This window comes from Erinaceus europaeus, chromosome 13 (genome assembly GCF_950295315.1).
Source record: "Erinaceus europaeus chromosome 13, mEriEur2.1, whole genome shotgun sequence".
In the NCBI taxonomy this organism is placed as follows: domain Eukaryota; kingdom Metazoa; phylum Chordata; class Mammalia; order Eulipotyphla; family Erinaceidae; genus Erinaceus; species Erinaceus europaeus.
The window spans coordinates 41,820,470-41,834,929 of record NC_080174.1 but is presented as its reverse complement, the minus strand read 5'-3'; the positions used below and the strand labels follow the sequence as shown (position 1 = coordinate 41,834,929).

The 14,460-nt window shown below is 46.8% G+C and overlaps 1 protein-coding gene and 1 non-coding gene across 3 annotated transcripts in view; one reads left to right on the top strand and one right to left on the bottom strand.

Annotated features, from left to right (window-relative positions):
• Nucleotides 1-947: 947 nt before the first annotated feature.
• ARID1A (AT-rich interaction domain 1A) overlaps nucleotides 948-14,460 on the bottom strand; it is a 90,595-nt gene continuing 77,082 nt past the window's right edge. The window contains exons 13-20 of one of the 2 annotated variants that reach the window (XM_007532497.3): nucleotides 12,777-12,909; nucleotides 12,439-12,611; nucleotides 11,556-11,706; nucleotides 11,337-11,474; nucleotides 11,160-11,256; nucleotides 9,598-10,489; nucleotides 9,136-9,266; nucleotides 948-4,052 (exon numbers count right to left, since the gene is read on the bottom strand). In XM_007532497.3, the coding sequence (XP_007532559.2) occupies nucleotides 2,301-4,052; nucleotides 9,136-9,266; nucleotides 9,598-10,489; nucleotides 11,160-11,256; nucleotides 11,337-11,474; nucleotides 11,556-11,706; nucleotides 12,439-12,611; nucleotides 12,777-12,909 (3,467 nt within the window). In that variant the 3' untranslated portion in view covers nucleotides 948-2,300. The remainder of the gene's footprint in view (nucleotides 4,053-9,135; nucleotides 9,267-9,597; nucleotides 10,490-11,159; nucleotides 11,257-11,336; nucleotides 11,475-11,555; nucleotides 11,707-12,438; nucleotides 12,612-12,776; nucleotides 12,910-14,460) is intronic. The other variant, XM_060205620.1, reaches the window with a different exon arrangement.
• Nucleotides 7,154-7,256, top strand: LOC132532497 (U6 spliceosomal RNA). The gene has a single exon (XR_009544451.1). It is a non-coding gene; the product is annotated as a U6 spliceosomal RNA (small nuclear RNA).

Sequence of the window (14,460 nt, the reverse complement as noted above, 5' to 3'; positions counted from 1 at the left end):
GGCTCCCAATTTTCATTCTTTTAATTTTAGATAAATAGGGAGGGAAAGAGAAAAGAAACACCAGGAAGGAACTGTCTATAATGTTCCCATGTGATGCTGGGCCTCCTCATACCTGGTGTGAGCTCTACTAGGTAAGCTGCCCCTTGGGCCCCCAGAAGTGTCTTTTTTCTTTCTTTAGAGTGTCATTCATTTCTCTATGAAAACCCACTTTATTTCTTTTCTTTTTTTTTTTTATGCCTACAAATCTGTGAAGGTAAAATTGTCTACGAGATTTCTTAAGTTTACACTGTGGAAGGTAATGGAGAACTTGATGCATAAGTAACAGAGTTTAGCATACTAGCCCTTAGAGGAGGAGATAGGCAAGAACAAGACCGACTTCCTCACTCCCTGAAAACATCAAGTTTTTAAGTATGCTTGAAAATAAAAAGCCTGGGAGGGAGGGGGGCCGGGGCCAAGATGGCGACTCGGAAGCAGCTGCTGGCTTGAGCTCTGACAACTGATGGAAAACATTGGATCCTGGCCTTCAGCAGGACGGTGAACAAGACGTTCTAAGCATGACACCAAGGAGCCACCAGGTTCCGGATGCCAGCATACCGACCAGACTTCCCTGGACTGACGACCCTACCAACGGGTCCTGGAGCTCCACTTACCCAGAGACCCACCACTAGGGAGAGAGAGGCAGACTGGGTGTATGGACCGACCAGTCAACGCCCATGTTCAGCGGGGAAGCAATTACAGAAGCCAGACCTTCCACCTTCTGCAACCCACAACGACCCTGGGTCCATACTCCCAGAGGGGTAGAGAATGGGAAAGCTATCAGGGGAGGGGATGGGATATGGAGATCGGGCGGTGGGAATTGTGTGGAGTTGTACCCCTCCTATCTTACAGTTTTGTTAATGTCTCCTGTCTTAAAAATAAATAAATAAATAAAAATCCTCACAAACGTCTTACCAAGATTTAATGTACATTTATTCTTAACACGTGGAACATATAGTATAAAGATTTCATACTGAATAAATGATATTCATTAAGCCAAAAAAGGAAAAAAGGAGGAATTTACATCAAGTTTTAGCTACATTGTTTGAAATACAAATATGCAGATTTTATCACTGAAAAAATCTCAATTGTGTTTCTTCATCAGGAACTTCAACTGAACCTAGAACTTTTTCACACCTCGATTAGAAAGAAAACAAAACAAAACAAAAACCCAGAAAAAAATAAACTATAAGTTGATTGGCTGCTCAGACAGCAAAGACTTTTTACAGAGACCTGTACAGCATCGTGCCAAGAGGGACGATGTCTGGCAAGAGATTAAATAGCTGTGTCTCGCTTTGTGCAGGTCACCAACTTGTTAACTCGTCATACTATAAAGGGGTAGCTGAGAGGGGGACCAAACTGTGGGGCTCCAAGGGTATGTGCAATGTACAACGTCATATATATATACACACGTGGCAGCGCGACCGCTGCAGCTAAAGGTTAAAACCAGTTCTAAGAGGTGATCTCAGGGTTATCCATACAATCAAGGAGGAGAGAAAGAGGTCAGGGTGTTGTAGGTTCACACATGATACTTTGGGGGAAAAGCCTTTTTTTTTTTCTCCTCAACGTTTTAACTAAAAACATTTTTAAAAACTACAGCTTGCTGCTGACCCAGCGTTTTCTCTTGTTTCCATGTGAGACATTATTATTACAGTATGTTTACAGTATCAGGTGTACAGTACAGTACATGAAAGGGTCTACACTCTACTGCACAGGCCTCTCCAGTGAACACGGTCTGTCCACAACTGCGAACTTCTTGGCTCCTGCAAGATTGTGAATGTACAATAATAAACCACGCACAGTTCAGCAGTCACCTTTTTTTGTCCTTCAGAGGTTTTTTTTTTTTTTTTGTATTTTTTTCCTTTTTTTTTCTTAACCATTAAAAACAGTTATGAAATGTGGCATCCCGTTGATGCAAGGACTGGGAAAACCATTTTAATTTTATTTTTTTTCCCCAAACTCACTGTAAACAACAGTAACTTTGGTTAAAATAAAAAAAGTATTCTATGTAGGCAGAGCTTTGTCTTTTCAAATGGGGGGGGGGGATCCTGAGGGGAATAAGGTTAGGATAAGGAACAGAAAGGTGTGGGAGGGGGTGGGAGGAGGAAGAAAAATAGGAGAGTTTTTTTTTTCCCAAGGGAGAAGCTGGACAGCACAGGGTAAACTGGATTCTGAGGTGGTTTTGCATAAATAAAGGGCAACAGTCAGTTTCTAAGTTCTCCACACACGCACACACACACAGGGAGGGAGGTGTCCCACGGCTGTCATGACTGGCCAATCAAAAACAGTACATCACAAATGACTTGTGAAACCAGTGAGTTCATCAATGGTGATACTGAAATGTCCAACAGCCGTGATTCATACAGCGTGAACTCTGAGTGGTTCTCGTCCACCTTAGCCAGGGCCAGCAGAGCACGGGCAGCCCGCCGCATCATGTCCACACTAGTTGGCTCAAAGGGCGGATTCTGCATGTGAAGCAGGCTGGCCTGGCTCTGCTGGAACTGTGTGGCAGCGAGGCTGTCCTCCAGGAAGCCCAGGAGGTTGCCGATGCTGCCCTTCTGTACTGCAATTGCTCGGGCTGCCAGGCTATCACCCTGTGCCAGGTTGGCCAGCAGTACCACAGCCATCTCCCGGCACACCGGGTTCTTTCGGTCACTGAGGAAGCGCACCATGGTGCTATACAACTTCTCCAGGCGGCTGAAGGGGGGCGTGGCCAGGATCAGGTCCACATTGTTGTCCTGGATGCTGAGTTTGCTGAGGGTTTCCAAGACCAGTCTCTGGGGGGAGAGGACAGCATTGGGGCCCAGAGTGGAGAAGGGATCCTGGGCTTCAGCTGAAGGGCAGACTGCCCAGTGTAAGAGTCCATCCAGGACAGGCAGGCAAATGCTCTCAGGGTATGGGGAGAGGTCCAACTGCCCCGAGATGTTGGCGAGTGTGACCAAGGTGTTTTCTCGAAGCATCTCCAAGCAGTCCCACCACCATTCCACTTTGTTGCAGCTCACCCCTTGGTCCTGCTCCTCCTCCTTCTCATAAGTTAGTGGTGCCTGTTTCCGCTCTGGGTGCTTGTGGTGCAGCAGGATCAGCTTGCCCAGGATCAGCAGCAGCCCTGGGTGTTTGGACATCTCAAAGTCGTTGCCTGGCACAAACGACAGGCTTCGAATGGTATTGGAAACACAGATGCAGCGTTTGGCTAGGGAATCCTGCCAGTCCAGAAGGGTACACAGTGGGGTCTCATCTTTACTGTGGGGCTCATCCTCTAGGATCTTGATGTTCCGGTGGCTCTGTGCCGGGCTGATGCCGAATGGAAACTTGCTGCCATCCTTAGTGGCCTCTGCACTCTTAGCTCCCTCCTCGGTCAATGTGCCAGACCGGCTGGACAACATGTCATCCATAGTGGCTGTGATCCGTTTTTCTGGAGGGCCATCAGGTGGAGGGCCCTCCTGCTCTGTCGTCCCTGGTGTACCCTCCACTGCTGTGACATATTTCCGGGTGGCCGGTGGGCAGGGAACATGAGGCCGGCTAGGAAACAGTTCTGTTTTGCTTTCAAAGTGGGTCTGGATATGCTCAGTGGTGTCCCCCCCACCAATCCTCCAATGCAGCAGGCCACTGTCAAATTCCTGCACACGCCCAAGTTTATCTGAGCAGTCCACTACAAATGGGTCATTCTTCTGCACAATCTTTACTGGAAGCTTATCAAACTTACTAATCAGTTTCTCCTCACTATTCTCTGAGGCTGCCTTGTCCTTGCCCGAAAAGGCCAGCTCCTCATCATTTTCAACTACTTCCTCTTCTTCCCCCTCCTCTAGTATAGGACTGAGAAGGTCTTCCTCTTCTTCTTCCTCCTCCTCCTCCTCCTCCCCCTCTGCAGGGGCTGGACTAGATGCCTTGCTGGCTCTCCCAGGGTCCAGTAATGTTCTCTGTCCTGGGTCACCCACCTCATACTCCTTTAAAATGCCAAAGATCTCAATCAGGCAACGTCGAAAATATTCCACAAGGAGTTCTAGCAACCCTGGGAGCTACAAGAGAAAGAACAGAAGATAAGTGAAGGGAGAAAAAAAGGGTTAAGGAAAGAATCTTTCACTTGAGAGACTTCCTTTTCTTTTCCCTTTTTAGCCAGGGCACAGCTCAGCTCTGGCTTATGGTAGTGTGGGGGACTGAATCTGGGACTTTGAAATCTTAGGTATAAAAGTCTCTCTCTCTGAATCATTATGCTATCTACTCCCACAACTTGAGAGACTTCTCAAGGTCTCAAACCCTTCCTAGGGTTGCCACCTGTATCTGGGAGAGGCAGAACCGCTCCTCTGCCAGAGCAACACAGCAACTTGTTTAATCTTGCCTGTGTAATCTTCCCACAAAATTATATTTCAGGGGGCTGAGCGGTAGCACAGCGGGTTGAGCACACGTGGCACAAGGACTACACATGAAGCAAGGCCGGCATAAGGATCCTGGTTTGAGCTCCTGGCTCCCTCCTGCAGGGGAGTCGCTTCACAAGTGGTGAAGCAGGTCCACAGGTGTCTATCTTTCTCTCCCCCTCTGTCTTCCTCATCTCTCTGCATTTCTCTGTCCTAACCAACAACAACGACATCATTAACAATAAACTACAACAATATAACAAGGGCAACAAAAAATGGGGGGAAATGGCCTCCAGGAGCAGTGGATTTATAGTGCAGGCATCGAGCCCCAGCAATAACCCTGGAGGCAAAAAAAAAAAATCTATTTCAAATTATCTTCTATAAACCTGGTTCTGGGAGGCAAGATGGAAAGGCTGATTAGCAGCTCTGTACCTCACCTGCATCACCCATCCCTAGGCAGGTCCAATGTCTTACTGTTTGGACATTGTCACTATCCCTCCAAAGATACTCTTGACATACTATTGCTAAGTGGAGCCCTCTCAATACAAGCTCAGAAAAGAGATACAGAATGAACCTGTTTATCTGCTTTTGAAAATATTTCCAATATTCTAGGAGGCTGGGATTCCATGAGTTAAGCAACATAATCAGTGTAATAAAGCCTTAATTCTTCAAACAGGGTGGGGATAGATAGCATAAGGGTTCTGCAAAGACACTCTCTTGCCCGAGGCCTCAAAGCCCCAGGTTCAATCCCCACCCCACCCTGACACACCATCGTAAGCCAGAACTGAGCAGTGCTCTGATTCAAAAAAAAAAAAAAAAAAAAAAAACAACTTCAAACATTGGTTCAAGCTGCTGCCGAGTAGATCCACACTCCAACTTGGATTCTACATAGGATATTTAACTCTCGAAGAAAAACACTCATCTCCAGTAAGATTATTTCTAACTGAATAGTACAGCAGAATGGAAAATAAAGAGTCTTAGAAAATAAAAAAAGACCTAGGTTTGAATTCTGGCTTTTCTAGCAACAGGTTGTATGTATGACTGAAACCCGAAGCTGCAGTTTTTCTTACTGGAAACAATGTGAATCCTCAATCTTACAGGGTTGTTCTGAGACCTAAATGGATCATATCAAATGAATGGCAAGTGAAAATTGTTATATATATGAAGAGAGAGAGAGGCGTGGGGAGGGAGCGAGAGAGATATGCACAGGACATTAAACTAAACCTTTCCTCAATGTGGTAGCAGCTGGGCTTGAGCCTGACTCACATGGCAAAGCAGCACACTATCCCAGTGAGCTATTTCTTTGGCCCTGTTCCTTTTATTTTTCATGTAGGAAATACAATGCAAACAAACAAACAAAATTTTTATTTTAAATTGCCATCAGGTTATTGCTGCAGCTCAGTGCATGAAGTACAAAGTTTGAGCTGTAGTATCACACAAGCAGAGTGATCTGATTCTCTCTTGCTAATAAGTGAGAAAAAGCACTTGGCACATGGTGAGAGCACAAATAAACTCTCAAGTATTAATCACAAGACCCTGGGGCTCCGCAGTGGTAAAACCAGTTGAGTGCACATGTTACAATGTACAAAGACCAAGGTTCAAGCCCCTGGTCCCCACCTACAAATTACAAGGAGGAAAACTTCATAAGCAGTGCTACAGCTGTCTTTCCATCTCTTTTCTTTTCTCTACCCACCCCATTTCTGTCTCTATCAAATAAATAAATAAATAAATAAATATTTTTAAATTTTCTATGCCTGGCCACAGATGGATTGGTGAGTATAAGGATGATCAAAAGACATCATAGGATAGAACAGAAACTCTTCCCAGTCATTGGGAAAAACTCAAAAGTACACATCCTGTGAGAAGGGGTTAGAGAAGGACCTCCAGGAGGCCAGGCAGTGGTGCGCCCAAACATATCACCATGTGTAAGAACCTGGGTTTAAGCCCCTACTCTTTCCCTGTAGAGGGAATGCTTCATGAATGGTGAAGGTGACTCCCTCTCTACCCCTCCCCTCTCATTTTCTGTCCTGTCAAATAAAATAGGGGAAAAAAAAAATGCTGACAAGACAAGTAGATTTATAGTACTGGCATTGAGCCCCAGTGGCAACCCTGGGGTAATAAATAAATAAATAAAACCTCTGTAAGAACATCTCTGAGGGCCTGGGGGGGTGGTAGCAAAGTAGATAAAACACTGGACTTAAACAAAGACGAGGTTTGAGTTTGATCCTTGGCATCCCAGTGATGGTTTGGTTCTCTCCCTTTTTCTCATAAATAAACTTCAACAAACACACACACACTAAAACATCACGCCATACCACTTAAACTTCCATTTCCATACCCAAGGAAAACGAGTTCAGCAAAGACCTCTCCTCCCTCTCTTCTGTTGCCAGGGTTATTACTGGGGCTTGGTGCCAGCACTATGAATCTACTGCTCCTGACATACATTTTTTCCTCTCTCTCTCTCTCTCTCTCTCTCTCTCTTTTTAAAAAAGATAATTGGATAGAACAGAGAGAAACTGAGAGGGGAGGGAAAGATAAGAGAGACACCTGTAGACCTATTTCACTGCTCACGAAGTGTCCCTCTGCAGGTGGGTATGAGGGCTTTGAATCCAGGTCCTTGCACATGGTTAATACATGTGCTTAACCGGGTGCACCACTGCCTGGCCCCAGACCACTTCTTTCCAGAGTGGATGAAGAAAAACAAAGGGGGCTGGGTGGTGGTGCACCAGGTGAAGCGCATACAGTACGAAGTGCAAGAACCATGCTTGCTTCAGCAGCACATATACTAAAATTGGAATGATGTAGAGAAGATTAGCATGGCCCCTGCGCAAGGATGACATGCAAATTCGTGAAGTGTTCCATTAAAAAAAAAAGTGCAAGGACCCACACAAGGATCTTGGTTCAAGCCCCTGGCTCCCCACCTGCAGGGGGGTGTCACTCCACATGTGGTGAAGCATGAAGCATGAAGCATGTCTGTAGATGTCTATCTCCATCTCCCCCTCCTCTCCCAATTTCTCTGCCCTATACCAAAAAAAAAAAAACAAACAAACAAACAAACAAAAAAAACCCTGCAGGAGCAGTGGATTTGTAATGCTGGCACTGAACCCCAGTGACAACTCCAGGATACATTTAAAGAAGAAAATAAAGGAACCGTTTTTTTAAAGACCAGCGGTTTTTTGCTAGTCTAGAAAATATGGTGTCCTTTCTGATACCAATAGTCTACATTTCTTACCAGTGTCAAGAATGTCCCCCCAAATTAGTTTTTTTATTTAAAAAAATATTTTTTATATTTATTTATTTTTTCCTTTTGTTGCCCTTGTTGTTTAACATTGTTGTGGTTATTGTTGTTGTTATTGACGTCGTTGTTGGTGGATAGGACAGAGAGAAATGGAGAGGAGGGTAAGACAGGGGGATAGGACAGAGAGAAACCAAGAGAGGAGGGGAGAGGCAGAGAGGGGAGAGAAAGATAGACACCTGCAGACCTGCTTCACCGCCTGTGAAGTGACGCCCCTGCAGGTGGGGAGCTGGGGGCTCAAACTGGGATCCTTATACCAGTCCTTGTGCTTCGTGCCACGTGTGCTTAACCCACTGTACTACTGCCCGACTCCCTATTTTATTATTTTTAAGTATTTATTCCCTTTTGCTGCCCTTATTGTTTTATTGTTGTAGTTATTATTGATGTCATTGTTGGATAGGTCAGAGAGAAATGGAGAGAGGAGAAGACAGAGAGGGGGGTGAGAAAAAACAGACATCTGCAGAACTACTTTACCGCTTGTGAAGAGACTCCCCTGCAGGTCGGGAGCCAGGGACTCGAACTAGGATCCTTGCGCTTTGTGCCACCTGTGCTTAACTCACTGCGCTACCGCCCGACTCCCAAAAAATATTTTTTAAAATTTATTATTAGATAAAAGACAGAGAGAAATTGAGAGAGGAGGGGGAGACAGAGAGGGAAAGAGACAGAGAGATGCCTGTAGCCCTGCTTCACCACTTGTGAAGCTTCTTCCCTGCAGGTGGGGACCGGGGGCTTGAACCTGAGTCCTGTGATATGTGTAATTTCTTTTTTTAAAAAATAAACTTACTATTTATATTTCCTTTTGTTGCCCTTGTTTTTTATTGTTGTTGTAGTTATTATTGATGTCGCCGTTGTTAGATAGGACAGAGAGAAATGGAGAGAGGAGGGGAAGACAGAGAGGGGGAGACGGGGGCTTGAACTGGGATCTGTATGCCTGTCTTTGCACCATCTGTGCTTAACTTGCTGCTCTACTGCCCAACTCCCATGTGTGTACTTTCATGCTGTAATGTGTGTACTTATCCAGGTGTGCCACTGCCTGGTCCCCGGAATAAAATTATCTCTCCCCCACCCGGAAATATTTTATTTATTTTAATGAGAGATACAGACAGAGGGAAAGAGAGACCACAGCACTGCTCAACTATAGTTTATGGTGGTGCTGAGGATTGAACCTGGGACCTTGAAGCCTCAGGCTAAAAGTCTCTTTGCATAACCATTATGCTGTTTCCCTAGCCCTTATCTCCAAATTTCCTTTGAAGTTAATCCTGATATTTTATACAAATTATTACTGTCCTCAGTATTCTGGGCCCATGGCCAGTGGGAAAGTACTGGCAAGGAATAAAAAAACTGGCATGGGGAGGAGTGTGAGAGAGGAGACCACGTAGGCTAAAGACAGCTTAATTTCTTTTGTCACTCAGTTTTATCTATTATAAGAAGGTTCCAGGCACCTGTACTCACCTGACTGAGGTTGAAGGTCATGATGCTGTTGTCATCATACAACAAGATGTTAATGGTATCTAATGCCCATGTGCTCTCTGCCAGCAGCCCAGACTTGAGGGACATCATTACTCGCCATGCCTCTGGAGTTCCTGAAATAAACTTCCATGTTATCTATCCCTCAAACCCAGTTTGACTGGAGGACTCAGCAGGCTAGCCCATCAGACCACTCTGATGACTGGGAGCTAGTCCCTATATGGGAAATCATACACATTTGCCTGTCAGGGCTACTAGGCTCTTTTAGGTCATCAATACATGATGGCTCCTCTAAGAAAAGCTTGCAATCAATTGATCTTTATCCTTATCCAAAGTTCTTTGACTCAATGATCAATGGATAAGATTTAACCAGAATGTTGGGATGGAGAACAAAGGACAAGATGGAAAGAGGGAGATTAAGTAACCCAATCAAAAAGATCTCCTTACCAGTATCTTTCATTGTGAGTCGCCTCCTCTGCTTCAACACAGGCTGTGTGGCTTCAACAGAGCCGGGTGGAAAAGTGATGTCCCGCCGTATCATGGGGGGCTGCACAGGGGCAGGCGCTATGTGCGAGGCAGGTACTGGGGGACCTGCCTTCTGCATCTTCATCCCAGAGTGCAAGAATGGAGACTTACTAGGAGAGGTGCGGTTTTCCATTGGCCGGGGCAGGGGAGCAGGGCTGGATACCTGAGGAATGTGATTCTGCATGCTTGGCGGGGGCTGGTAGTTGGATGGAGGGGGCCTTGTCATGGGGGGCACAGGGGCAGAGGGACCATATGGGGGCTGACGTGTGCCATGGGAAGGCCATGGACCTTCATGATTGGCCCTCTGATCTGTGTGCAGCATTTCATCTGTTCGGTTCACACCATGATAGGCAGGACCCTGGGGGGCGGAGCCTGTGCTCTGCCTGTTGGCGTAATTGTAGGTCATGTCATTACGCCCCTGCCACATGGTGCCTTGCTGAGCAACCTCAGCCGATGCCTGTATGGGGCCACCCATCATTTGTGGTGGCATGTTCTGTTGGGCATTGGAGCCAGGGGGTGCAGAGACACGGTCTCGGCCAAACTGGAATGGAAACTGGTTCTGGGGGCCACCTGCGGGTCGGCGCTCAGTAGCAGCCGTAGCAGAGGCAGGATAGGCATTGCCATACTGGTTGTACACATCTTGTTGAGGGGAAGGTTGGGCAGCTTGTTGCTGACTGGAGGGCTGGGGTTGGGCTGGGGGCAGCTGCTGCTGCTGGGGCTGCCCCTGTCCAGTGCTGTATGGCACGCTGTACATCTCCCCTTCGTGCCGCTTGGCAGGAGGGCCATATGTACCATCCATTGGCCGCTTGTAATTCTAAGACAGGGACAAGTAGAGGGGAAATTAATTAGCACTTAAGAACACAAGACCCACCACAGCTATACTATTAACTGACTAGTAAGATGGTGACACCAATAATTGCTTGGTTTACTTTTTCAATTTTCTTAATTTAGTTTATTTATTATTGGATACAGACAGAGAAATTGAGGGGGGGGTAGAGAAAGAGACAGAGACACCTGTAGCTCTGCTTCACCACTTATGAAACTTTCCCCTTGCAGGTGGAGACCAGGGGTTTGAACCTGGGTCCTTGTACACTGTAGTGTGTACGTTCAACCAGGTGTACTACCACCTAGCCCCCTTGCTTGGTTTACTTCTGACTCTCTCTAGAAGAGAGACTACAGACTCCAATGGAACAAAAGAATCACCGTTGCTAAGTATCTTTTGAAGTTTTGAAAGCAGTAACCGGATATTCCTCTATTCTCCCATTTCTCCCTTGCTTTAGGTAGAAGAAAGTAGAAAAGTTCTCTGGCTTATGGTGGTGCTGGGGATCAAACCTAGGACCTCTGAGCCTCAGGCATGAAAGTCTTGCATAACCATTATGCTATCTTGCAAGCCCAGGAGGTAAGCTTCTTAAATTTTTCAACTTGGTTTTCAAACTGGCTTTCAAGGGAAACTTATGTGAGCACTCATCCCATACCCTCCTCACCTGCTGCTGCTGCTGATACATTGTGGTCTGCTGGCTGGGGAAAGGGCTGCTGGAAGGGGTGCCTTGAGTGGAGAATTGATTGCCATAGGAATCATGTCTACAGGAGGGAGAGAAACAGATTATGGTGGGAAGTAGTAGAGCCTGAACCACAGTAGCAAGGACACCAGTTCCACTCACCGTTGCTGCTGCTGCTGCTGCTGCTGCGGAGGGTAGCGGCTAGGAGAATACATCCCCGAGTCTGGGTTGGAAGGCATGAGATTCGGCTGTGGGGCTCCAGTGCCCATATTTCCCTCAGGTCCTATTCCAGGCTCCGTCCTAAGCAAAGTCATAGAAGTGAGTTGAGTTCACTATAGCTGCTGGGTGCTGAAGTGGAACAGGAAAGGGATTCATACTTACCTCACTCTGTCATAAGGACCTCCATAGGGATAGTGCTGTCGTGGTCCCATCGCCACATTTCCCAGCCCTGGGCCAGCAGCTCGGCTGTAGGGGTCCCCCATCCCACCGTTGGGGCCCTGCCCTGAGGACATGAAGGGATCACTCCCTGGAGCTGAATGCAGAAAAGAAGGCAGTGAGAAAATTGGTAGGTCATTAGTCCAGAAAATTCTGCACCTGTCTAGTCTCAAAGACCCAACCTTCAGAGCTTGGGCTTGTTTCTATTATTTTCCTGACTGGTTCAAAACAAAGACTTAAAGTAGTCTCAACCATCAAAGAACACATATTTATTAAGGGGTGACGAGGTGAAGCAAGGGAGAGGGAGACAATGAAGAAAATAGGGATACAGCAAAGTGATGGCTAGGTCAAGAGGTCTCTTATTTTAGAGGATGGCTTTATTTAATGTAATTTTTTAAACCTTTTATTTATTATTAAATAGAGACAAGAGAAATTGAGAGGGCAGGCAGAGATAAGAGAGGGAAAGAGATGGAGAGATACCCGCAGCTCTGCTTTATGACTCGTGAAGCTTTCCCCCTTCAGATGAGGACCAGGGGCTTGAACTCAGGCCCCTGAGCACTGTAATGTGTGCGCTTAACCAGGTGTGCCACCACCTGTCCCTCAGAGGATGGCTTGACAAAATCCCTGAACCACCCCCCCCCCACCCCCACTTCACCGCTTATGAAGTGACCCCCCCCCTTGCAGGTGGGGAACTGGGGGCTCAAACAGGGATCCTTATGCTGATCCTTGCACTCTGCGCCATGTCCCTTAGCCCCCTTGAACTATTTTCAAGATCATCTCTTACCCTGTCTATAATGGCCTTGTGCCATTATAGACAGAAATCAGTTACCTTTTCTCATGCTGCCATAAGGATCCTTATTTGGCTCATAGGACATGCGCCCCATCATGTCAGAGGTATTCATACTGGGCTGGTACCCAGGGTTTGGAGTCATGGAATTCCGTTTCTGGAATGTGGGGTCACTTCCATCAGGAAAGGCATCCTGAATCCCGACTGAATTGCTCCTGGTTCAGAATGAGAAAATCCAATTAAAATCCCAAATTAAAGCAACTATTCCATTAACAGAGAACATACAAGGAGTCAGAATAGGGACCACCCAGGCTGCACAGAACCTCACACGCTTCTGCCCATAGCCCTCCTAACCACCCACTCTGGCTCCTGAGCGTTACCTCATGCCTGGCAAGGGGGGGATCTGACTGTGTGGTGTAGATGCTGGAGTTGGTGGCTTCAGGTCTCCTCCTTCTGCCATGGAGCTGCTGGTTGACTGAGGTGTCTGTGGTCCCTGCATAGACCCTGATCCTGCTGTGGACAGTGATGTGGGGTGAGCAAGAAAGTGAACGGTCAACAGAAATACACAAATGCACTAGAACTTCTTATAAAAAGGGGAAAAAAAAAAAGCTAGTTATTTTTATTTTTTTTGCCTCCAGGGTTATTGCTGGGGCTTGTACTTCAAATCCACTGCTTCTGGAGGCTATTTCCCCCCCACGTGTGTTACCCTTGTTATTATTATTGTAGTTATTGCTGCTGTTGTTGCTGGACAGGATAGAAAGAAATCGAGAGGAGGGGAAGACAGAGAGGGGGAGAGAAAGACAGACACCTGCAGACCTGCTTCACCACTTGTGAAGCGACTCCCCTGCAGGCGGGGAGCCGAGGCCTAGAACCACTATCCTTACGTAAGTCCTTACACTTCGTGCCATGTTTGCTATTAAACCCCGGCGCTACTGCCCGCCCCCCCCTTTTTTTTTAACCAGACCACTGCTCAGCTCTGACTTACAGTGGTGTGGGAGAATGAACCTGGGGCCTCAGAGCCTCAGACCTGAGAGTCTGTTCACATATCCATTATGTATCTCCCTGCACCCAAGTTAAGATTCTTTAAAGCCTAAATAACTTTCTAAGCTGGGGATCTGCTTGAGGGTTCTATGGTTCCTTGTTTCTATTTCACACTTAGAGGAAAGTACAGATGTGGGACCATCACCAAGCTGGTGATTCCTTGAATTTCCTGGCTAGCACCTCTGATTACTATTCTCTAGTTCCACCCCTAAGGCCCCATCTCACCTATTAAATGCTAGGCTGGTGCATAAACTCCTTATCTGGGCCCTCAGAATCCAGATTCTTGCCTCAGGGTATACTTTAGGAGCCTTCCTATTCTCAGGCATCTAGAATAGTGTCACCACTCAAGATTTGAAGGTTCCACTAAACTCCTGAGCACAGAACTACCACTAATTAATGTTTCCATTAGTTACCATTCCCAGCAGTAGATATCCCACTGCCTTGGCCTCCCAAGCTGATGAGTCATCTCAGGCACTCATTACCCGCTCAGAGGTCAACACTGGGGCACATGTGTTTACACCCACCTTCAAGGAGCTCTGGCCTTCTTCCCTCCTCATGCCTGCCCAGGCACCAGCCTCTTTTCAGAAAGGAGGGTGGGCAGAGTCACTTCCATCAGAGAGTTCCATTCATATCCTCCTCCCCTCCCCCCTCCTTTCCATTCATTACCATCTCAGCTCCCTGGGGAATTTAGGGCTCTAGTCTGAGCTACATTCTAAGGCACTGACATCAGTGGGCCAAAGCTCCCAGATGGCCCAGCCTCATTGCTATTTGTCAGATTTCTCCACTCCTCTGGTGTCCCTCCTACTCACTAGTTTACAAACATTTGGCAAGATGCCATGCCCACAATGAAAATCAAAACTTAAGGGCTGCTACAGACTACCTCCCAAGGGAGTCACTGCTGACCTATCTTTTGTCTGCCCACCGGTTAAAGCCTGGTGGTAGGGCAAGCCAGATAGAGCACACATCCCTGGTGGCAAGCACTGCTGAATAAGGATCCTGGATGCTTGATGGGTGAGCCATGTT